Source organism: Cupressus sempervirens, chromosome 6 (genome assembly GCF_028749045.1).
Source record: "Cupressus sempervirens isolate cs-2001-9-10 chromosome 6, ASM2874904v1, whole genome shotgun sequence".
NCBI lineage: Eukaryota > Viridiplantae > Streptophyta > Pinopsida > Cupressales > Cupressaceae > Cupressus > Cupressus sempervirens.
Window position 1 is genome coordinate 91,932,600 of NC_143123.1, and position 26,341 is coordinate 91,958,940.

Consider the following 26,341-nt stretch of genomic DNA (forward strand, 5'->3'; position numbering starts at 1 on the left):
ATATGTATTTTCAATTGTGTACATACTAAGGGCTGGCTCATTATTTGTGCACACAAATGAAATACAACATGCATTATTAGCTACAAATGTTTTTTTATTGACCTTGGAAATAAGGGATAAGAGTGAGAATCCATCTCTGATTAGTAATTACTAATTACAACACCAAAAACTTCTACAAATCTAAGTTGCCAAATCAGGAATGGGAATGGGTACATCAGTATGAAACACTGGAACAGTAGAAATTTTTTTAGGGGATTGGGTACATTTTTGGTATGTTCATACGAATATATATACACACACAAACACACACGTGTGTGTGTGTGTGTATTTATGTATATGTGTGTATGTATGTATGTATCTATATATGCAAGTGTGTAGCTTAAAAATAGAATTAAGTTTCGAATGTCATATACCTATACACTAAGTCACAAGGTTCGAATTCGAGTTCGAATTCGGGAACTATAAAATTCGGATGAAGTTCGACAAGGTAAGAAGTTCGAAAAAAATTCGACACTAAATTCGCCTTTGTATAATTTATTTATTTTAAAATATAAATAATATATCTACCAAATTATCAAATAATTAAACATAGCTAAATAGATTAGAAATCATTACATGTATACAAGAATATAAATATAAACCACAACGCACACAAGAAATTGCAATTACAAATATTTAATTAAACTAAATTTAAAATTAAACATAATTTTGGATAAAATAAAACTACTAAATTAAATTCGGTTTGAAAATTAAATAAACTAAACAAATTTTATAATATTTATAAATTGACTAGATAATTATTTTAATTTAAATTCAAATGTTGTTAATTTCATACATTACTAACTAATGTATAGACATATAACAAAATATTAAAATTTAATAATGAAATGTTAACATTAATATTTGATAATGAAATGTTAACAGTAATATTTGATAATGAAATGGTTATATTAAACATTAATACAAAATAAATAAAATATTATAAATTATATCATTATAAACATAGAATATACTCTTAAATATTTTTGAAAAATAACCCTAAAAATTAAACTATATATGCGTCCGCCACATTCAGAGTCGCAAACTGACGGAACAGAAGCGGAAGCCGAATACGCAGAAGTGTGGGTGTACCAGTTTTCAACCCTGTTCGAAAAAGAACAATTTTTAAGCTTCTATCGGGTAGTATTATTTGTATAGGGGGCAACGATAGAACCAGAGCGACTGACAACAGATCGAGTTGTTGCAGCGACGAATTTATGGCGAACAAAAACGAATTTTTTGGGGTTTTTAAAAATTCGCAAGATTTCGAATTTCATTCATGAAATCCGCCGAACCTTGTGACATAGCCTATACATATGCTAAATAAAACCATTACAATTTCATATTTTGAAACATGTCATTCTAATTTAAATTCAGGTTTCTGTATCAAAAAGATCAAGCCAGAACCTCATGATAGATATGTTCAGAGTTCGCTAATCAGCAGTCTAGGTCTTAAAAATATCTAAATGATCAAACTAGAATCACTAAACAATTCAGCATTTAAAAACACAAATCCCAGATGTGTACCTGCAGAAGATTCATTTCAGAATCAGATTCGGTGTGTTTTGTACCCATAAACACCCGGAAAAGTCCCACAGTTCAGCAACTTAGCTACAAATCCTAACAATTTGCAACAAAATTGCAGAGCAAGCCTAGGATGTACGGGGGACAAGGTTTTGGAAGTGCCACTTTTGTAACCTTGAATATTATGGCAGCATTACAAAAGTTGATGCTCACCTCCTTCAAATCCTGGGAAAAAGTGTAGATGTAAGTGAGGTGTTGCCAACCAACCAGAAATTTAGGGCTGAGATATGTAGACCATAGGTTGCTGGTGGTGAAGACAATGCAGTTGCACATACATATGTTTATTTGTCTTCTAGGCCAAGAGGTCATAAAAGCCAACCACATGATTCTACTTCTACTTCCGTAGGCAAGTTGCATGTATGAAATTTCTTCTGCTTCAAGGGCCCATGCAGTAGGCCAAGGGGAAAACGCAAATTGACAAGCGATGCTCCTAACCACCATCTGCCTCATCATCTGCCTCTAAACATAAATTTCCAATGGCATCATCTGCCTCATCCTTAATTTGCACATTGAATAATTCAGCCAGCGGGTTAGGAGCATCACTTGTCAATTTGCCAACGACATTCCATTCCATGGTTTGATCTCCTTATTATAAGGAAGCGATGGCAAAGGTGGCAAGATAAAGACCATCATATGCACTACCAAGGGAGACAAAATTGAAGAACATAATCTTGGACACGAACTATTCCAAGATAATTGTCTTAATGGAAGAAATGAAGGAATGTTGTCTAGCAAGTGGATGAAATATAGTCATAAATGGGTGGATGGACATTAGCCATTATCCACTCAACAATATTACGGTTATATGTTCAAAGGGCCCATATTTTCTTAAGATAGTTAATTGCACCAAGAATTACAAGGATTGGTTGTTGCCCCCTGGCCCCACTAGGGACTACCGCCCCAAGAACCCCGCCTTCAAATTTAGAAACAAAAGAAGAAATTGATGAATGAATTGCATCAAATTAAGTTGATGTTTTTATACCCACTTTACCAAGATTCAGTTATGAGGTTCCTTGAGGGATGATTAGAGGCCTCCCTTCACTACATTTTGACATTTTGTACTTGTTTTGATACCAAGCTACTCATTGTATTTTGCTTCTTAATAGTTTTATACATCTTATGCATAGTTCTTTCTGGAAATGATTGTGTGATCTTTTTTTGCATTAATGTTATACATCTTTTCATAACTAACATTTTAAGTACTATATGTATAGTATATATAATATACAACCCCTCACCCCGGCCACTGTGTTACATCCCAATTTTTGACCTAGCTTGAAATATAGACGTTTAAGTTCACATGAAGTTGGTAGTTTAATTTGATATAATCTAGCGAAATGGTAAGATAGTCGTTATGATTTCAAGTGAAGATGACATGCTAGTTATTCGTTAATCGCGAATTCATGGAATTAAGACGAAAGGTTAACTAATATGATTATTTATAATTTATAATTTAATTACAGAGAAATTCCTTGCAGGGAGCTTGTCGAAGGGGGTGGAAGCATTGTCAGAAAAGAATTAGGCAGGGCATCACCATCATTGGATAGACAGGTAGAGGACCAAGCGATTTGTAACAGGACTCATCTCTGGAACTGCATGAGTTGTTAATAATTAATTAAATTTAATTAATTAAGTTTAAATATAAACGTACTCTTAAAAGATTTTAAATTATCTTTCATAGTATTATTTTTTAATAATAGTTTATACATGTGCATTTGAATATAAAAATATTTTGGCATCTTTATATGTTGATAAATTAATAGATTGATGTTCTAAAAAAAGTACTTATAAGATTTTAATAAATTTTCGAATTATAATAATATTAATAAAACTTTTTCACCTTCGTTCCAACGATTCATTTTTCCATTTGATGGAATTCAAAGCGCATTTGAGTCTTGTAACGGCAGAAGCTGAAAAGCCATTCAATATCTTTTTATATGTTGCCTTTGTTGTTTTTGAACACCATCAACAAGATACCCACCTGTTCTTGGTTCCGCCATAGTCTCAGAAACTTACCATTCTGCAACCCGAGTTTGTCATCAGAGAAAGTCCATTTGCTTTGTCTCCTGAGATATCCGTCTCAAGCTCTTTCTACGCTCACGTTTATCACCTTGAAACATCAGTCGACCTACCTGCAATTACATCCATCACCTGCAATATCATCCTGCCTTGCCGCGACATTATAATCTCTGAGCTTCCACGAAATCGTTTTGCACATTCTGATCATTGGTTCCAGCGAATATCAGAGGAGGCCGCCCAGCAGATCCAGTAAACCGTTTGTGAAGCCAAAGCCAAGTAAGGATGTGATAAATTGCTTTTATCTTCCAACTTTTACTCGCGTTTTGTCCTTTCTAAGTCGGATTGATTCAAACATAAGGGTTGCGTGCACAGTATTGAGTCTTGCTGTTATTATACGCCCAGATTATTTAAAGAATGCCAACAGAACTTGTTTTAAGGGGTGCTAAAGAAGTAGTTGATGTTTATGCCGACCATGGAAGTAATTAAAAAACTTTATGTTCTCATCTTATTCATTGTCTGATAATACTGTTGCCATCACTTAATTCAAAAAATACTTTTGAATGTAGATTATAACTTTATCAAACCACGTATATCTAGAATCTGTAGATTTTGTTTTCAAATTGTCCTATTCTCAAATAAACAACCAATTTTAATGATCAACTCTGAATACCAAGGAAATTCTGAGAATGTAGTCTTAATTTTATGAATAGGTATAAGATGTAACGGTTCAGGCACCGAGGAGACACCAAACTAAAGATATGTTGATTGTTAGTGAGTGCAATGAGTTGTTCTTTTCTAGTTTGCAAGTTGGATATAATATGAGTTCATCTGCTATATCTGTGTGTATTGAGAATTTGTTTATCAAGGATATAGATATTGAAAATTGGTTGAAGATATAAGCGTAGGAGACAGGTAAGAATGTTGCCAAATTTAGAATGGCCAATCATGTTTTTCTTTCTAATGCAACTGTTGAATCAAGAATGTTCAATGTGTCTTTTTTTCATTAATATAATTGCAGACTGAATCGGGACAATCAGTAAAAGAATTCTAGTTCTTGGAAAGCTGCCTTAAACCATAAATGTTTCTTTATTCATAAGAGAGTATTAAACATGTATAAAAGATATGGATATGCAAAGAAAAACTATGATTAACTAATTCAGTTCAGAATGTATTACAAACGTTCATACCCTGCAAGAGTGAATTTATTAATATTAAACAAGCACCTGGAAATCACGGGCTTGGAGGCTTGATGAGGTTGAGGGGGCGTGAGGAAAGATTCATCAACAATAAGAACCAGTAATATCAGTTATGACATTTTAATATATATCATTTAATATGAATTAATAATAGGTCATGCATATTCCTGTTATGATGATCTCTTGCTGCCAAGTCGTATGGCGTGTTATATATCATGATGCCCAGTGAATGGTAAGATGTTCCCTGTCAATTCCGGGTAGGGAAGGGCCTTTCTCGTTAGAGATCATGTGGGGATATATATATTGTGGTCCGAGGTTGGGTGGTAAAGCCCCTGGCAATGTTTCACCTCTATCAAGATGTCAGATATGCGTCAAACAGAGATAAGCCATGAAATCAATTGTTTATCGGAAACAGGTATTATCATTTTTGTTTATGAGAAGGTAAGATTAAATTGAGGTATTTCATTGTTATCATCATTTTACTTCATATAAATGAATATTGAATATAAGTAATTATCTAATCTTGAGAAATTGTCACAGATAAGCAATCGAAAGGAAAAGAAATCCGAAGCCCTAATTGATTGCGTGATAGCTAGAACCTTAATTGATATGGTGGTATTGGAAGCCCTAACTTGAATCTGTGGTATCGAAAACCCTACTTGAATCTGTGGTTGCGAAAGCCCTAAATTGAATCCGTCGTCGCGAAAACCCTAGATAAAATCTGTTGTCGCGGAAGCCCTAAATTGAATCCGTGGTCGCGGAAGCCCTAAGTGGTAAAGCAGTACCAGAAGCCCTAAATAATCTGATGGTAATTGATGCCCTAATTGGTAAGATGATATGTGATGCCCTAATTTAAGTTATATTGGTATTTAGTGGTATTCATCAAATGATTTTTGAGATAGCAGTCGATTTGAGAAATTGTTATAGTATATTTGTGGACTAACCCGGGTGGTTGCAGAAGCATACTTAGATGAATTTCAGTCTCAGTTTTTCCGAGGTATGTGAATTCAATTTCTGAAGTAATTTCATTAAAAGGTATTTCAAGTATTTAGTTAAGAAATTTTGTTTAACTGACTTTAACGTTAATCTTCTTCCCATGAACATGAATGATGTAACTGCCTTCTTATGAAGTCGAAGTTAAAACTGTATTCTATGCTTATGATAGATGTTAAAATTAGACCCAAGAAAACCGGTTGTTACACACTGTCTCCCCACAGTACCTAAATTGAGGCAATTTGTGCCCCTATCCTAGAAAGCCATCCCGTCATCCTCAATGAGTGAGGCAACTATGGTTTTAATTCCACATTGAGAGTGGAGGGTCACCAACAATTTGGGTAGTCATTATAAGGGAGCCTCATACTTCTCCACTATTGTTATGTCCCCTCCTTAGCCCAAACTTGTTTCATCTACAAAACTAGCACAAAAAAAAAGAATGACTCATTAGGATTCGTTATGGTCTCCTAAGATTTAATTGCCTCTATAAGGGGGCCCATTTGAAGGGATACACTTGTGCATCACTTTGGCTTAATTAGGAACTTTTTTTTTATTTGAATTTGGGGCCACTCTTTTGAGATTTAGGACCTAGCCCTTTTGCATATAAAGCAAGCTCAGTTGTTAATCATAATCATCATTGAGGATATTTTCAACTTGTGCTTTTGATTCCTATTGAGGAGTCAAGCTTGGAGTGGCAGTTTCAAAGATAAGAGATCCTCCCTCGTCTGTTGGTTTCTCTATAAGGTGAAGTCGCTCTACGATCTTATTCAACTAACCACGTCTATGCTTGTGCAAAACAGAGACATCTTGGATCCAAGGATTGGACGTTTGTCTTTCGGTCATTACAACTCAAACAATACCAGTCAATCATATCCATTAATTGCAATCGATTCAACAAGACCTAGGATCCATTGAATATCAATCTTGGAGCAAACGAAGGACACACCTAAAGTCACCACATTCAGACACACCCCAACCCACTACCACATTCAAAGGCACTCGATCCTATGAACATATACAGTGATAACATGCTCAGCGTTCAGCGATACTTTCCATATGTATTTGTTTTCCACATTCACTTCATAAGAGAGTGACCCTGAATCCATCAGGTCAGCTATATTTGGTAATGACCCCAATAGTTGAGCAAATCATCAATCAGCTATTTAAACAAACATTCAATTCATCGATCTTACATAAGCAATGCACCATCAAGAGAGCCAGCCAAGATAAGTAAGGGTGTGAGGTGTACATATACAACCGGAGCAGTTCTCATACAAGTAACATCAAATCATTGCAATTCTCAAATGGAGAGAGCAATTGCATTTGAAATCACTTCTGCCCATCGTATATCTAAGCTAGTTCAAGAATCAGTAAAGTCGAAGATTCAGTGCAGTCTTTAACTTGGAGAGAACGATTCTACCACTACAAATCCACCTAGGCAATATATCCTTGGGGGGTTACGTCGATACCAGCAGAAGACTGCTTACTTGTGGTCTTCATTAAGCCATACTGTAGGCTGCAAAGTTGTGGGCATATCAAACTACATCCTTCACCAGCAAAGTAATATATCTCCATTCAGAATCGCAGATCATCAATCAAAGTCAATCATCAAGACTGAAAATACCACAGTACCTCTGCCTTTCGTTATCCCACTCATTGCAGGAGTAATTCAAGTCATATACACCACTCTCAGAAGCATATATATCTCCACTCATATCTTTATGGCCCTATGCAATTCTCTAGACTATTTGTATACTGCATTGAATTATAGCATCCCATCTGCACCGAGATCCAAGTTACAGGTTTATTGTGTATTTCTGTTGTGCTGGTGGTTATCTCTAGGTGATCTCTAATATTGGCTTTCAAGTGTGTTTATTGCTGCAATTTTATATCATTTGGTGTCTAGTTTTACTTGAGTAGCATTGCATAGGTTTAATATAAGAGATTCTGTTTATTATCATGCACTGATAAGTCCAGACACAGGTGCTTCAGAAACTGATAACGACAGAATCCAGGATAAGTCCAGATACAAATGCTACAGGATTCTGCTATTATCAGTTTCTGAAGCATCTGTGTCTGGACTTTCAATTCAGTTATGCTACTGAATGTTCTGTGTATAGAACATTTCTTATCTATGCAAGAACTTGAACCTTAGAACCCCAAAACATACTTTGATAATTAGTCCAGATTTAGCTTCTTACAGTCTGCTTGGAAGCTCCTATTTTTAGTTTCCTTCCTGGCTTCTGTCATTATCACTTTCTGTAGTATTTGTGTCTGGATTTTCAATTCACTTATATTACTGAATGTTGTATGTATAGAAATTTTGTTAAGTATTCTATAGTCCACCCCGGTAGTCACATAACAGCTTCAACCAATGTGCAATATAGAAACAGTAACCTGAATATTCTGTCTAATCTTTGGAAAACTAGTAAAGGCCATTTTAGGATTTTAATGATATCTAGCAAGATTGATGTTTTCTGAAATGGCGGTGTTGTCAATCTTATAGTTTTATTTATCAGGGCAAGAACTTGAACCATAGAACTCCATGGACCTAACTGTTGTATTGTGTTTCATAAAAAATATAATGGTATTTTGATTTTAGCAAATTAAAAATGATAGCATGCTCAATAATCTGAAAATAAGTTTTGATTGAAATATAAAGCATACAACCATGACTGATACCAATAATAAACTAGCTTTGGCTGATATATTATCAATTTGAAATTGGTATAATTGTAAGGGCAAACAAGAGATGAAAACATTGCAAAGATATAAAACCTTCACTAACACACAAAAAAAAGGGACAACTGAAGCACCTCTCCTATAACAGCATCGGGATGCACAATTGCTGTAGAATGAACAAGTTTTTGCTGGGGAAACACATTGGCAGGAACTCTTTGCATTGGTTGCTCTGATAATGCATCTAAATAATCTTTATCATCAATATCCTTTAGGTCTGATATCTCTGAATCCAAAAAGAATAGAAAGAATAGATTTGTTAATTCCATTCAAGAAAATGAGAAAGGCAACTTGTATGTATTGTGTCACATGTCAAAAAATATAAAAGAAAATCAAAGATGGCAAGTTGTAATGACCATCCTTAGTAAAGAATTTTAACCTGCAACAAAATTCCAAATTAAAACTTGGATGTTAGAAAATAAATGCAAACCAACTATATTCTGTAAAACAGATATGGAGAGTGCAACACATTTTTGATAGGAAAGACTGCTACAATTGGTTGCAATGGCTGTTTACAAAAACTTTGCAATAGTGCTTTATAGTTTTACCTATAAATGATCTTGGAAAAAGTAAAATTAATTGGTATGCTAATACTGAGATTTGATAAATGGATTACATAATAGGAGGGGAATCACTTATTATGCAACTATTGGTCTCATAGCCAATTTAACAATCAACATTGCATAGGTGTAATTTGGACAATTCACCATACATATATTTTGTACACTTGTATAGAAAGTGAATAGGATCTTCCCAACAACAAAGGGGAAGAAGCATTCTGGTGTTAGAAATATCTAGAATGCTCCTTATGAAGACTTTAGAGGAATAAACATAGACATCTTTGCAGAGATTCAGTTTGATATCAGTAGCAGTAGTCAGAAATGATATTGTACGGTTTTGAAACTTCAAAGATTTGACCTATCTAACAAGCAAGATTAGAAAACTATTACGTACATAAGTATTAAGTTTTGTGATATGTGACCTTGACCTAATAGGCTATGACTACAATTTAAAAATAATCAAGCATGTTGAATATTCACTCGAAAACAAGATTCAGAAGAAATGAAGTAGCTGATTGCCTAACAAATCTAGGAGTTATTCCATATTGTGGCCTTGAAGGAGGTGATATATGTGTGAAATAGAAAATAAGGTACAAGCAAGAATTACGTGCAATGGAGATTTCATATATAGATGAGTGAAGGGATCAGCACTCATAGTACTTTTATAAATTCAAGCAACATGAATTTGTTGTAAAAGCAAAGAAAGTTACTAAGGATGATAACAACCAAAAGTGAGGGAACTAAGAGGCCTTTAAGATGGTGGCGATTCAATAAATTTGAAATAGGAATGATAGTTTATATAATGTGAAGCATGGGAACTATTAATTTAATTTTAGTTTTAACTGTAAAGCAAATAAAATAATGATATCCTTAATATTCAAAAGACAAAATTTTCTCAATCTCCATAATGTCGTTTCAAGTGTTGCAACTATATTGCAGATTTGACTTGACTAATTTGATATCATAACCAAAATTAAATAGAAAAAAAATTTATGTTTGTAAGATTCAACACATATTTTTAAGTCGTCTCAAAGATAATCACCATTGGTAGTCATTATATCAATGATATGTCTTCTCAGTTTGTAAATTTGTAGTAATATTTACAAGACAAGGGGGAAATTTAGTACACAGGCACCTCCAAGCATTTGTTAATATCAAAGGAACAATGATTGCAATCCAACACTTTGTGCTTTTGACCCTCTAGAGCCTTTCTCCCTTAACAAAACCTTTGGAGCATGTAATGCCTTATAAATTAGTGAAGTCTCCAAATTATTGCCAATGTGAGATCAACCCCAAGTACAACCAAATCTTATATTTGTGCCAGGTATTGAAAGCTTTTATGTGGTCCTTTAATTAGAATTTTAACTTTTGGACTTGACCCATGTGTGTTTTAAAACATCTAAAAATGACTCCCGTGAACAATCAATGCACAAGTGACATTTTTCCTTACATATGTGTGATAATAATTGCAAGGCAATAGAATGCACTTAGCACACAGACACCTTTAAATATTGATAGAAATGAGGACATAAATATGTTGACTTGGTGGTCAGCACCTCCTTCAGGGTTCGCGACATGGTTTAACCACCTCTCCTAGATTTGGGTAAGTCTAGTGTTTGTGACGTTTGTTGATAGCTTGAGCTTTTGGCACAATGGCAAATATACCAATAATTGGTATGAGCCTTGGGACACGAGTTCGAATCTCAAGAGGTCTCCTTCATTCCATTGGTGCAGAACCCTCAGTCAATGTTGAGGGGGAGATTGTTGACTTGGTGGTCAGCACCTCCTTCAGGGTTCACGACATGGCTTAACCGCCTCTCATAGATTTGGGTAAGTCTGGTGTTTGTAACGTTCGTTGATAGGTCGAGCTTTTGGCGCAATGGAAAACATCCCAACAAAATATTGTTAGAAATGGAGACTAAGGGTGATGTGAATTTCATCCTCTAACCCTTTGCCCATCAGCAAAGCTTTTGAAGCATGTCGTTCCTAATAGGTCTATCTTGGCTCACAATTCTTGCCAATTTGAAATTAAACCAAGTACAACTTAATAATGCATTCATAATTAGTATTGAAGGCTTTCACAAGCATTTTTTATTAAAATTATAAGGAATTGCCCTATCCATGTTTTAATTCATCTCAAATGACCTCCTGAAAATTACTAGTCATTTCAATAGTTTTCTTTGTGCATCTTGATAAAGGCAAGGATAGACACTAGGATTAATTAAAGTGAAACTCAGTCATATAATCATGTTAAGAATCAAAATATTTCATAGGCATTTGCATCTCAAGGTTTTTATGTCCTTTTAAGTTTTGCTGAGCCCAAACAGACTAATTTTGGGCTTTTTTGTTGTTAGTTGACCAAAGAATTCCAGTTCTCCAGTTCAAGATGCAGTTCTTTTAGACATCATATGACAAAGCTATGGAAAAACATACTAGATTCAAATGTGTACTATTCCTTTTTGGAATTTTCTTGATTTCTTTACCTTAAACAAGAATTCTTACTTCAAAATGATAATAACTTCATCAAATATGAGAAATTCAAGATAATAATCAGATCAACAAATCAAAGCACAATACTCAAAATCAATAAAATCTTGAACTCTTTGGGAATTAACTCGCCTAAGGCATGAAAGGATCCTTGTACCTTCAACTCTGAGCCCAAGAGAATTGAAGAGTTTTCGTCCTTCCAACTCCTGACCCTAAAGCATGAAAGGATTAGGTCCTTCAAATTCCTTCAAGATACTTCCTCAAATTCAAACTGATTGTTCGATGAATTTGCTTAAGTAAAGCTGACTGATATTTCTAGATGGATTGGCAATTTAACACACAAGTAAGACCTGAAAACCTATCATTAAATTTCTATTAGATTGAATTTATTTAGAGCTGTATGTATTTCTAATCTGCTGCTCTAAATTGTTTGCCTACTACTCATTATATTCATCTAGTAATACTCCTTATATCAATTTCTGATTGATAACTTCAATGATTCTAACTTGATTGATGGGTTGTTATTTAATGATTGATATTTGTATTATTGATTGGTTGACTGAATGAATTACGTTGATTGGATGAGTGATGATTAAGTGATTGTTGATTAGCTGATTTATGACTGTTGATGCAATGAATGCTAGTTTGATAAATTGGTGAATGATGATTGAATGAATAATGATTTGATAAAGTGATGATTTGCCAAATGAGAGTTCACTTGATTTGATAATTAATGATTGCTTGATTGATTCATGAGTGACGCTTGATGAATGATCCTTGAATGCTTGAAATGATTGCTCCTTTATTGGAGATTAAGTCACCCCCTATCATAAGAATTGATTTGATCAATCACATATGTTGAACCACCATGTTGAACAATTTTAGATTAGTAAGGCAGAAAATTAGACATATTAGGCAAGTTTAATCTCTAAAAATCAATGTAAAACATTTTATATAGCTGTATCATCAAATATAAAGCTTTCCCCTACACCCAATCCTATGACTGAAAGAAACATTCTAGTACCTATGTTGTGACAATGTTAGGATTGGGATCTGTTTCCCTCTATCTAGTACTAGTGACTGCATCATAGGCAAGAACAGTTTCTAGCATGACCCTCATTTTTCTGAAAGTGTGTCACTTATGAAAAGGGCAAAAACTGTCGATATCATTTACAGTATCTTATATAGAGGGTCTTTCTTTGTGCAATGATTTGGCATTTGATTCTAGCACTAGGAATACTAGTTTTCTTGCAAACTGTCAAGCTTGGCACCACCCTTTCATATCCTAAGGTTCCCTTTCTTGCTTGTCCTTATGCTTGGATTTTACCTTATTCTTGACTACACGTTGTGAACATCTTTAATACTTAAACCATCATGACCTCTGTAACTTCATTTCTACTTCAATGTATGGGCACAATCTACAATGTTATTTGATGACTGTGTGTCTTGCAATGTCATGCATGTCAAATTTTGCAGAAAAAGTATGAAAAGTAGCGTAATCTCACACCATCTGATTGTGTACTTATGCAAATATTTGAACTCAATTTTCTGATCTTCATAATTCTTCAATGGTTAATATTCATTATTCAGTTCTTCAATGTGTACCATCTTAAAATGTGTAATGGGCACCCTAGAAATGCCCAAAAACTGAACCAACTGCTGATAGAAATTTAGTCAAATAATTTGCATCGAACTCTTAATTTCTCCGTTAAATGTTAAAAACTCTTTATGGCTCCGAAAATAAAATGTTTGTTTGTCTTAATGTCTTTGCCTAAATTTGAAACCGCATAACATGAACAAAAAGAAATTTATAATAATATGCAAACTGAAGATTGAACTACTGTTGAAATAATATTGAGTTTCAAGCTAATAAAATTAGATACATAGCAGACTTTTCACCTCACTAATTACTCCAGCATTATAACACAATGTTCCAATAATGACTTCCCATCTTTTTGCTACAGTAACATGAATAGTGCCATGCTACAGTGACGTGAATAGTGTCATGCTATGGTAATGTGAATAGTGTTGTGCTACAGTGCTGCTACAGTAAAATCTGCCTTCAATCAGTCCAAGACCCTCATAAAATCATCCCTTCAGAATGGCATAAGCATCGAACAAGAAGCGAGAATGATATGAGCAAACACCCAATCCGCCTGTAGCTGGAAATGCACCCAATCTGCTTGTTAGTGAAGCTGATAGCAATGAATTCCAAAGGCCAAACCCCAAGGGAATGACCTCTAGAATGTCACAAGAGAAAATAGACATCCTCTAATGCCAAGAATGGATCTGCAACTCACACATCAATTTTCTTCTCGTATTCAACCTACCGAATGAAACCACTAACGCTCCCTTTTATTCTTTCTCCAAGAGTCAATTCAACTCGCATGAGCAATGTGGGATAAAAGATGTGCAATATAAAACATATTAAAATAATCACTTATGTCTCCCTTAGGCGCCCCTTTTTGATTTGCACACATTCCCATAAAATTTAATATTGAAGTAACACTTCAATATTTTACAACTATATTAAATGTTACTTTAATAATACTTTAGGCATAAAAATATATTAGCTATTGGACTCCAAATAGCATGAGTGATAGCTCGTCGGAAAGCTCTCGCCGAGTAGTATCAAATTCAATCACCAAAACTAACCTCCCGTGTGTCCTACTGACTTACTAAAACGGGAGATGACTAGGTCAAAACACTCTAAGATCCCTTTAAACTCTTCGTTAGCCCTCGGGACCATGTAGAACTATGCTAACTCACAAACACTTGGTCGATTGCTAAAGTGGGGACATTACAAAATGGACGCATTTGCCTTTTAAGACCATTGAGCACCCTTTCCATAATGCCATCTTCGAACCATGGATGTATCTGTGCTTGACACCCTTTTCTCCTATCTTCTTCCACTTTCCATCCTATTTCTTCTGGTATCTGCCTCTTTTTTCTGTGACTCTCTAAACTTGGCCTCTAGGACCAAGTTGACTTAAATAGACCTAGTCCCCAAGGATTTCAAGGATCGAGGCCCGAAAGGCCTCGGGGTTTAATTAATTTTATTCTACTCTCTAGTCAATTTGTATTGTTTTCTTGCCCGAAAACTCATATATAAGGAGACTTGGAGGTTTCATTTTCATAACACTAGATCATATTCTCAAGCTCTTGCTCTCAAGTCAATTCTTTTTCCTTTTGCATTCAAGGAGTTCAAGTATTCAAGACAATCAAGCATTCAAGCAAGGAGATTTCTATCTAGCATTGAAGGATCCTTTGTGAGCATTTCCTCTTCAAGATTCAGCTTATTGTTGATCATCAAAGGAGGAGATCTACATTGAAAGATTCATCACCTTCTTCATTGATGTACACTTACATCCATGGCAACATGATGGGATTTTGGTAGATCCATTGCAAAGTGTGGAGATACCCTACATTCCTAATTCAAGATCTACAACACATTACATAGGAAATCCTTATTGACAAGGATTTCAAGCAAGGTGAATCCTAAATCTTGTTTTCAGCTATTTACATTTACATTTCTCATCTATGATTACATTTCTCAATTACGGTTAATTACTTAACCTAGGGATTTCATCAAAACCAATCACAAAAACCCTTCTTTTTTGTGTGTAGTAGCAAGACATCTGTTGGAGCTCACAAATCTGGAACCTATTCCTCGGAAGTTTTCTAGAGAAGTTTGTTGCAGCATCGTTAGACTACATCAATCTTTCATAAGATGTTCTTCCAACAGGTCGACCTAGTCCTTTTTGCCCTTTTATCGGGAGATTTATGAGTTTTGTTCCTTTTGTCGTTTCATTCCACGATACACAGTTGGATATTCAAGAAAGGGTTCAAATTTGCGACTTTCAGCACTAAAATACATCTTCCTCTACATATTTCAAGGTGAGTCTTTCATAATTTATTTCCTTTCACATCTTTACCTTAGATCTATATCTTAATTAGGCTAATTGTATACACATTGCACCTAGATCTACATTATTTAAGCAATTGTTTCAATCTTACATACACGTTATCCTATAAGGGTCAAAGAGTACATTTCCTTGTATTGCATTCCCCTTTATAATTCGAATTTAGGCTTCCTTTGGGTTCTAGCTAATCTAATTTGGATCATAACTGGAATCATATTTAGAAATTCCCCTCTTTCCCCTACATACATATTTGAATGGCTTAGTGGCCCGGAAAATAGGGAGACCTACAGTGTTATTAAAGTGCCTCCCTTTTCCCCCTAAACACAATGATTCCTGCCCTGTGGTTTAATGATTATTCCTTGATTCAGTCATCTACTTCTAGGCTATTTTACAGATAATGCAATTCCCACTAATCTTTGACACGTGAGGCAGATATTAAAAATTTAAACACGATATTTTCAACTCTCCTAATATTTATTCAAAGCTAATTGTGATTCAAGCTAATTGTCTAGTGCATGTTATTGTCAATGCCCCTTTCAAAAGGATTTCAAAATCAACATGTTATTTAAAAGATGTCGGGATCCCAGAGTTCTGAATGTAGTGAAAAATTCAAAGGATTTAAGCTAACTAGTCTATCTTTTCATTTCCCTGATTCTGAAATGCTTCCTTGAGCATCTCTTAGAAAGGGGGCTTGTGCTCCCTTGTTGTCCACCATATGAGATCATTTACAGCACAAGTAAAATGATTCTAAAGATCATAGGTTTTGAAAGTTCTTCATATAGCCTGGCCTCATTTGAGAGGAAATGCGACGGAAGGAAACTGTGATTTGGTGCCAGCTAATATGTGGAATAGCAAAGATGGCTATATTCCTATTATTTATTAACAATGTTTGACATAAACATAGATCCATTCACACACACAAACAATAATATCAGCAATGGGAATTAGTTCAAAATTTAACCATGTAAAAGCATTATAAAATGCAGGTATCTCAGAAGAGTTACAAAGTTGTACCGAATTGAACAAATAGCAGAAAAAGATAAATAAATTCATCCTTTGGCAGTTATCGAGTGATTGGTGCCATGTTTAGGTAGTTGTAGTTAAATAGGCCCCATAACAGTTTCACTACCTTGACTTGGAAAAGAAGATAAGTTGATGCTGGGCCTATCGCCAAGAAGGCAAATGGTCGAAAAATGTAACAAGTTACCACTGTTCAGCTCCAAAGGAGGCCTGCTGCTTGGAACAACAAATGGGACAAGGTAAACAATAAATGCTTTGATTGAGGCCAGCACAAATTGAAGAGATCCACAGAATCATTATCTTACAAGAAGGGTATTCAGACAAAAAGACAAATGCACATCTCAAAACTGTTTATGATGGTAGTATCCTCAGACCAACGACAAAGTAACTGCAAAATACTAAAAATCCCTAGTTACCAGATTCGTACCCTGGAGGCCGGATTGGGATTCGGATCCGATCCGAATCCGGGTTCCTGCTTGGATTCATCCGGATTTGTCCAGTTTTTTTGTTTTTTTAAGAAAAAAAAAAAAAATTAAAATCTTTATAATTGTAATGACATCGATTCACGGATTCATACTATGAAATGATTTAGAATCATAGATTCCTTCTATGAAATGATTTAGTTTTAGAATTATGTATATTTCTCTTATTTTTCGTATATTCAATGCATATATATAAATATTTATATATATATACACACACACCCACGAATCCTTACAAATCATAAAAGGAATATTTTTTTTCCATGAATCCACGATCCGATTCACGTGCCCGAATCAGCAACCAAGTAAAAATCATAGACAATGTCTACCACTGTCTATCCACCTTGTTATCAACCTCCTGAATCTATCAAGGAACTGAAGTTCAGAGGGCAAAGTGATACCAAAGCTTTTGGCTAGGGATCCAAACCACCCTATCCAAAATCGTTGGTCTAGGTTACAACCCTTTGGTTGAATTAGCCACATTTACAAAGCAGGCCACAACCCTTGACTTAATTTCTTTATCAGTTTCCAATAAAGAAACAATGAACCACCATTTGCCACCATCATATCAGTAGCAAAGGTTTGAGCAAGGGTATGAAAATAGCTACAACTTTTGGCCTTCCAAATTTCATTACTTTGTTGCAATACTTGACTCTTCCTCTTCGTCAAATTTGAGGCCATGCTTAATTGGATCAGCAACTGGCGGAGTCAGAATTGGCTAAAGAATCAAGATGTTTAATGGGATCTAATTCTCATTTTCAGCACCTTCCCAAATCAAACTCTGGACACTTAACACTTCAAGATCAATGGCAAGCTACAGCTTCCCTTTCTGGCCCACAATATGCCCTTCACTAGAGCTAGCAAAGTCTTCATTAGTATCATGAACGAAATTAAAGCTTTGGTCCTCAAAGGATTTACCCTTACTGCTATTACAAATAAATATCCCCTTAATTTTCTCATCAGTAGACCATCATCCCCATTCTTCTAATTAAATAAAACTCCTAACATTTGCAAGGGATTATTTTAAACCATATTCTCTTTTTCTTCTAAATCATGCTAAACTTCATCAGATTGTGAAGACATTTAGTTTCCCAAGCTTGATCTTCTGAAGAGCATACAAACTCTCCAGAAAATTCCAGAGCAATTTTCAACAAAACCTCAACAACCAAAACCAGAAATTGCAAGGAAAACCTAGAAATTAGCATGGTAGAGGCCTACCAAACTTGTAAGCATATAATGCACACTTAACATTAATATTGACATTAATGAATTTTTAACAGGTTGCAGACTTTACCAAGCCAATTCAAAGACAGTCAACATTTGAGGAGCTCTGTAGACTTTGCTTTAGAAAGAGCCTACTTGTAAATCAAAATACAATGGAGATCTTTGGATTGCATTAACAATTAAACACATGCTGAATAACTTATGAAATGTCCTTTCTCAGTAGCATTCGCTCTTCTCATAAAATTATTCTAGTACAATCATTCGCAACAATTCAATGTTACACAAGGCACCATTATAGTTTTCTAAAACCAGGGTTACTGAACCAAACAAAACAAAAAAGGAGACAAATTATATTGGATGCCTAGGTCTGAAGTTCAAAATTATAATTGATCAAATGACAAAATAGTTAAAAACCTAAAACATAAACCATCACAAGGAAGAGAAGGGAATCAGACCATAAAGGGTCAGATGTCATTGAAAAAGTTGAAAAGATCTAGGCTTTGTCAATTTTCTTGAGTTTCAGTGTAACCCTACAACGTAAACATCATTTCATGAAATGTTTTAGATATTTTTAACAATCCCCAGTAAAAATCTTTAGTCGTCTAGTTATGAAAGAATCTCTTTCCATTTTCTTCCTCCGGGTATTTGAAAAATTTGAGAAGAGTTTAGCAGAAATGTTCAAGGCCAAGAACAAGGTTCAAGAATTATGCCCAAATTATATATTTTCAATAGTGTACATGTGAGGGGCTGGCTCATTATTCATGCACACAAATGAGATACAAGATGCATTCTTAGCTACAAATGTTTTGCTATTGACCATGGAAATAAGAAGTAGTATGGATAATTCATCTCTCATTAGTAATTACAATACCATGAATTTCAGCAAATCCTAACGATTTGTAACAAATTTACAGAGCAAGCCGCGTATGGGGGACAAGGTTTTGGAAGTGCCACTTTTGTAACCTTGAATTTCAGGGCAGTGTTACAAAAGTTGATGCCCGCCTCCTACAAATCCTGGGAAAAGGTGTAGATCTAAGTGAGGTGTTGGGAACAAACCAGAAATTCAGGGATGAGACATATAGGTTATAGGTTACTGATGGTGAAGACAATGCAGTTGCACATACATTTGTTTCTCTGTCTCATAGGCCAAGGGGTCATTAGAGCCAACCACACAATTCTCCTTCTACTTTGAGCGGTGAGTTGAATGTATAACAATTTCTTCTACTTCAAGGGCCCGTGCAATAGAGGCAAAGAGGAAAACACAAATTGACAAGTGATGCTCCTAACCCACTAGCCGAATTATTCAACGTGCAAATTACGGATCAGGCTGATGATGCCATTGGAAATTCTTCTTTGTTGACAGCATTCCATTCCATGGTTTGATCTCCTTATTATAAGGAAGCGATGGTGAAGGTAGCAAGGGCAAGACCATCATGCACTACTAAGGGAGACAATTGAAGAACACAATCTTGGATAAGAACTATTCCAAGATAATTGTCTTAATGGAGAAAATGAATGAATGTTGTCGAGCGATTGGATGTAGTATAGTCATAAATGGGTGGACAGACATTAGCCAATGTCCACTCAATAATATCGTGGTCACATGTTCAAAGGGCCCATATTTTCCTAAGACAGTTGATTGTTCAATTTACTACAAGGATGCCAATTTTCAGTGTCACGACCTCAAGGATGCTATCAAGGAGGTTGGGCCATTAAAAGTAGTCCTGGTAGTGACAACTGCAACCTATGTATGCAAAGTTGTAGGGAAGTTAACTGAGGCAGCTTATAGACATATTTAGTGGACTCCTTATTGCATGCATACCATGAATATTGCACTGAAGGACATGGGAAAAATTGATTGGATCAAAATAGTGGTCAATGATGCTAGAGGTAAGTAGATGTTATCTACAACAACCACAATTCACGTGCACTCTTTGGGACCTTATCTAAGGAGGAATTCTTGAAACCTATGAAGACTAGATATGCATCCTATTTCAGTTTCTTGGATAGTACTCTCCAGTTGTAAGAGGCTTTGCAACTAATGGGTATGACAGAAAGATGGAATCAGTGGTCCTCCAAGTCAAAGTAGGGTGAGGAATGTGGTGTGGTGAAGCAAGACATTATTTGGGGTGATGCATAATATTATTGTTTCCATCATAACTTCATTGTTCCAGGTGATTAGATATAGGGATGCCAATGCACCTATCCTCAAATAAGTATATAAGTACATTGATTCTGTGTTGGACCAAATGAAAGTGACATGCAAAAGACCCCACATTAGAATTCAACAATAAGCACAGTCAGCCTATTATTCATCAGAGATAGGAAAATCTCAACACTCCCTTGCACATTGTTGCCTATGCATAGAATCCCAAGTGGTACACAAGGCCTAGTAGAGTTATAGCCATACAGGATTCTGAGATGGAACGGTTCATGAGGGCCCTCAAAAAGATGTATGATTCTAAAGAGGTTGGCATCATTTGAACCAAGTGGACAAAATTTTCCACTCTTAGGGGTTATTTTGAGGAGGCCAAGATTGATAGAGCAACTATGGCAGAAGAAGACCCAATTTTGCAGTGGACAACACATGGACCGAATTCTCGACTACCACTTCAGCCATTTGGTTATTTAGTCCCTCTACTGCTGAGAGGAATTGATCTACTTATAGCTTCATCCAACTTATCTGTAGAGAGAGCATAGAAGCTTGTGGTTGTACATAGTGCATTGCATCTCGTTAACCACAACACATTTTCATACAAGGAGAGTCCAGCAGCACAATGTGTTGTAGAACTAGAGGAGCCAACACAGTATGATGAGGATGCTACAATCTCACATGCAGGGCTGGTTGACATTAGTTTGAAGGAGCTTGATCATGTGAAATCTAGAAGTTCTAGTGATGAGGAGTTTAGGAATGATTAGAGGCCTCACTTCACTCCATTTTTTTTAATTTGAACAGTTGCAATCAATGATCATCATTATACTCACTACAATCATCATTATGAAATTTTGAATATAATAAAAATCTTGAATTTGATATCTGCATTGTCCAAAGTTAAATTCCTAATGTTCACATCAAACTTCAAAATTTAGTAGTTTTTGAGTTTTACTAACTCGCCAAAGTTCCACTTTTTATTACTATACATCCTTTCTTTTTCAAGTACTATATGTATATCAGCGATAAACCCCACCGCGTTCCCAACTTTAGGCCCTTGATCCTCTCATCCAAAGAAAAACATCCAATTGCAAATGGAACTAATTTGTAGCCACTAAAGTTGATTGACAAGAACATCAAAGCCAGAGGTCTCAATCTTTACCTTGTAAAGAATGTAAACAAACTTGCTTACTATTTATTAAGTGAATTGAAATTTCTGTGAATCATGTGGAAGTTGAAATCTCAATTCAAATGGTTAAAAGTGAGGGATAAAATCACTCCATTCTGTTATCAAAACAATCTATAAAAGATTCTCCATCCTAATCAGCTCCATAGAAACCTATTCAACTACAAAGTAGATGTGACTATCCATATGTGGAAAGAAAGAGCTCATCAACTTTTTTTCATACAGGTTCTCCAAATCTAAAACTAGAAGTCATGTAGATTATTTGTAGTCATTACTTTCCTCACGTATAGCCAAAGCCCATGACAAAGAGAGTTAGGTCTATCTAATTGAAATTATGAGTTTAAGCAATTTGAAAAATTGGATGCCTTAATTGCACATTTGCTCCACACCCTCCTTTTCAATGTCGATTACTGGGTTTTTTCTCTTCTTCAGCCAAATGAGGCCCTAGACAAGGGGACTCTCCATTTCTTTCCCTGACTACTTTGGACTTTAGCTGAAAGCTTTAAGTTCATGAACAAGGCTTAAACTCATGTTTCACTCCGTAGTATCAAGACATTGTAGCTGGATCAGGGTCTCACTCATATTCAACATGGAGATAAAACAACCATCCTTAGTACTGAGTCAATCAATCCAAGAGAATTTATTCATGACTACATCTCAACCTTGTATCAAATAGTCAAGAGAAACAAATTTAACTTGTTTAAAATACTGACAAACAAATAAAAAAAAGGATCTGCAGTACCTTGCTTACAGAGCGCTCCCTTCCCTGCTAAATGTTTGGAAACTCTGATTGATAAGAAAGACAAAGGAACTATCTGCTGGTATAGATAAGGACAAGGATCAATAACTGGACTCAAGGTTAGATTTCTGTGGCAGGGTGAATAAGCCTAATGAAAGATATGCATCAAGCCATACCCATTATACCTTTGCAACCTTGTCTCTCCTTACAGCAACCCTCAGGTTGCTTGACTACTCCATTGAAAAGGATCAGATGATTATAGAAAATGTAAGGTAGCTGACCAAGATTGAAAAAATATATTCAGCCATTCAAACAAGAATTCTGGCACTTTTTATCATCAGAAATCAAGAGTATTCTGGTTCCTGTAAATGTATCTGGCAGGAAGAATAATAATTCTCTGATTTTGTGATGCTCTTTTTCTATTACCATTTGTGGGAACACTGATTTTAACAGGAATCAATGGAAGCAAGCTCCCTACACATTCTCCATCGGAATATGGCCTGGAATCTTATTCTGGGCTTCCACTGCAAGAGTATTTTACTATTTGGTAATAACAGAAGAAAAGGACCTTCTATAGCAAGAACTAGGTTTCAGATTGATTCGGAAAACATATCAAGCAAAGCCTCAGGGAAACTTATTTAGCTCACTCTATCATCCTTTTACAACTGTCTGGAAGTAGGCTCGGGAAGTGCTTACTTATGGAGCAGGCAAACTGTACTTTTTGAGAAATTAATTTATTGCTTTCTTTTAGCCTTCAAAAAAGTGTATAAGCTCAAACTCATCAATCAGATGAGTAGATCATCTGATGTTAGCTATTATGAACTGGTTCGCTATGTAGATTGAATCTATCTTACAAGTTACTCCCAAGAGAAATCATTTTTGCAAGGAACCAATAAAAATCAGACTGACATATCACTCACTGAGAAGTCATCTGCACCAATATTTTAAAAAATTAGCAAATCTAACCAGTCATTTCTTATCAGGACTTATCTAAACTGGTGATTATCTGGGTATTGTTTGTGAGACTATTTCAGATCACCCGTGAAAGTTCTAACAATCAACAAAATAATGTTTAGCCTACTTTCAAATGGAAGGAACAATTATTGGAGAAAACTACTCTGATGGCAACATATTGGAATGTTACAGTATGAAAGATCATTTAGCTCATTCTTACAGAGATTTACATCAACATAAAAGGTTATCCAGACCACTGTGATTATAATCTAATAGCTGCCAACTACTGAAAAACAATTGAAAACCACTGTTAAAGGAAACTATTAAGACAGCAACTTATTAGACTGTTAAGTCTAAAAGATCATCTAGGTCATTCTCATAGAGACTTTCATCAACATAAAAGATTAACCAGTCCACTGCTATTTTATCTAACTGGCTGCTAATTACAAAAACAAATAAATCTTGTGATAATGCTATCAGAATTCAACTGTGTTTTTCAAACCAAATTCATTAACCCATGTTCCATGAGTAGTGTCTCATAAGATCTCATTTCTCATGAGAATGAACGGAACACTTCACGCTCATTGCATCTAGGTGATGTTTACAAAGGTGAAGCATCAAGACTTCCCAGGAGATCACCCATCCCAATACCACTCCAGCTCAAGTGCGCTTAATTACAGATTTTCCTCCAAGGTTAAGCCCACTTTACTTGCAACCCCATTTGTAAAACTTTCAGCATGTGGTGTGCCTTATGAACTATTCATTATAAAACTCCTTAAGCTCATCAATTGATAGGTAGGAGATATAAATCTTGTCAAACTCCAGCAAGATTTGTTATTTATTAAACACATTATAAATCTTGTCAAAATCGGATAAATTTGACTAGCATATCATTCTAGTGAATTATTTTGAATGCTATCATAAAGCCTTAAGAGGTCAAGCTAAAGTATTATATTTCAATGATCCTAATAGGTTGTTAAGAATAGTGTGACCCGCTACTACTGAAGAAATTCAAATGTTACACAAAGAATCTTAAGTTTAGCGAGCCTATTGAGGTACAAAGATAATTTTGCACAGGATTGCTAAGAATTAAAGTCAAGCTTTAAAATATTAAATTAAAGCCCTATATGAAATAAATGGAAAATTCGGTACGCTACATAAGAGATTAGAGGCCAAGACAAAAATTTATAAACTTTAGTAAGCCTGCATAGTTATCAAGAATAATTTGCTACAATATTACAATTATTAAGGCTGGGGTCTTATGGATGCCAGCTTCCTTAAAATAGATTATAAAGCTACACCTGCTGATATTTTTAGAGAAATCATAAGGTGAGCAGTCCTATAAATTTTGTAGTGTGCTTCACCTTAGAAGTTTTATCTCCTAAATTTAAGGAAAAAAAATTTACTTTTAATTTTTGATAAAGAATTCTTATTTTTTATGAGAATAAGTGTGTCATTTTTTAACAAGTGACTGAATTTTTTCCTTACCGCTGATGGGACAATTTCCAGCCTCACCCCATTTTCACCACTCAAATTTAAAGGTTTAAAAGCGTGTGCTCTAATTGTGAAGGAAAAGATTCTAATTAATCCTGTAGTCCCCAAAAAAAAATGCCAATTAGACCTATAGCCGTCCCTCATGAAATCCCTACCTAAACCAAGCATAATTAATTAAGGTAAGCATAGTAGAGTGCAAAGAGAACAAGTGATTTATGAAGAATAGTTCGCACGTAAATAAGAAGTTTTACAGTTTCAGCTGAGCGTTAATCAATCAAACTGTCGACATAAAATCCTCGCTAACGACTAGTGCAGCGATCACGCAATTGCACCTTTATATTTCAAAACGCACATACGGAGATTAAACGGGATATTTCTAATTACAGCTTAGCAGATGCAAAATGCAAAATTCAAAATATTCAGGTCAAATAACCATGAGAATCGCCAATGCTTACTAAATCTGGGTTTGGAATCCCTACTCGCATAAGATAAATATTATTGAAGAATTTATGCAGCTGGGAAAATTTTAAACAAAAAAATCGACACCTGTGTTGAGCCGGGAAAAATCATCTTACCGCTGTATTTTCTACGAATCTCCGCTAATCTCCTGTCAGTTCCAAGGTCGCCAAAATGCAAAACATTTCGCAAAATTCCATTCTGTTAAGAGCCCAAATTGAAGATTCAAATTATAGTCTCCAAATATTTAGCGAAACACGAATGATAAAAACCAAAGTTATGTTTTAGGATTATTTGAAACAACCACCCCATAAAAACAAAAATCTTTACTTGCTCTGAGCTTCGAAAAATGGCCGTGGAATAGACGCGAGAAAATTTCTGTTGCGGTAAAACATTATATGTGTTAACATTTCCTCTGTTTTTGTGAAGTGAGCCAGCAGGTCTTTCTGTTGACAGAAAATTTAGGCTGAAAGACATGGCTACAAGTTGCCTGTAGAAATGTCTGCAGATTATGCCTGCAGAAAGGCGATTTATTAACATGACACACGAAATACGTGTTGCTCCAGAGGTTCAACTAATTCTCCGGCGTTTTTTGAGAGACGAGCTACTACAGAAGATTTTGAAAGGTATGATACACCTCGATGTCTGTTAGAATTTTATTCTCGGGTATTTTACACTAACATGTCGAATACGGTTTTTGAAATACAGGAGTTCCGTTTGTGGACGAGAAACTGAAGTTTTGAGTGAGCACCTCAGAGATTGAAAAACACTAATTTGAAATTTTAGAAGTATAACGCGATAGAATATTGTTTTATAGTCATGTGTGCTATGATTGTGGCTTCGTCCATAGCTAGGCTATTTTACAAAGGGAAGGTAAAATATTTTTATTTTCTTCATATTCTTGGTTTTTTTTGTTTTTTAATTAGAGAGATATGCTAACCACAATTCACATAGCATATCAATTATTAATACTAATTAATTATTATTATGTAACAATAACAATATGAGAAAGTGGAGCAACAATAATGCGTGAGAAGGAGAGCACTAGGATGGTTTCAGACAACATTGACATTTAGAGGAGATGATGATGATAT

At 35.2% G+C, this 26,341-nt stretch overlaps 1 protein-coding gene across 1 annotated transcript in view; it reads right to left on the bottom strand.

Annotated features, from left to right (window-relative positions):
* Positions 1–26,023, bottom strand: part of LPXA (bacterial transferase hexapeptide repeat-containing protein) — an 82,090-nt gene extending 56,067 nt beyond the window's left edge. The window contains exons 1-3 of the mRNA XM_089786886.1: positions 25,578–26,023; positions 25,367–25,448; positions 8,648–8,796 (exon numbers count right to left, since the gene is read on the bottom strand). Coding sequence (XP_089643012.1) covers positions 8,648–8,796; positions 25,367–25,448; positions 25,578–25,787 — 441 coding nt within the window. The 5' untranslated portion in view covers positions 25,788–26,023. The remainder of the gene's footprint in view (positions 1–8,647; positions 8,797–25,366; positions 25,449–25,577) is intronic.
* Between the last annotated feature and the right edge of the window lie 318 nt (positions 26,024–26,341).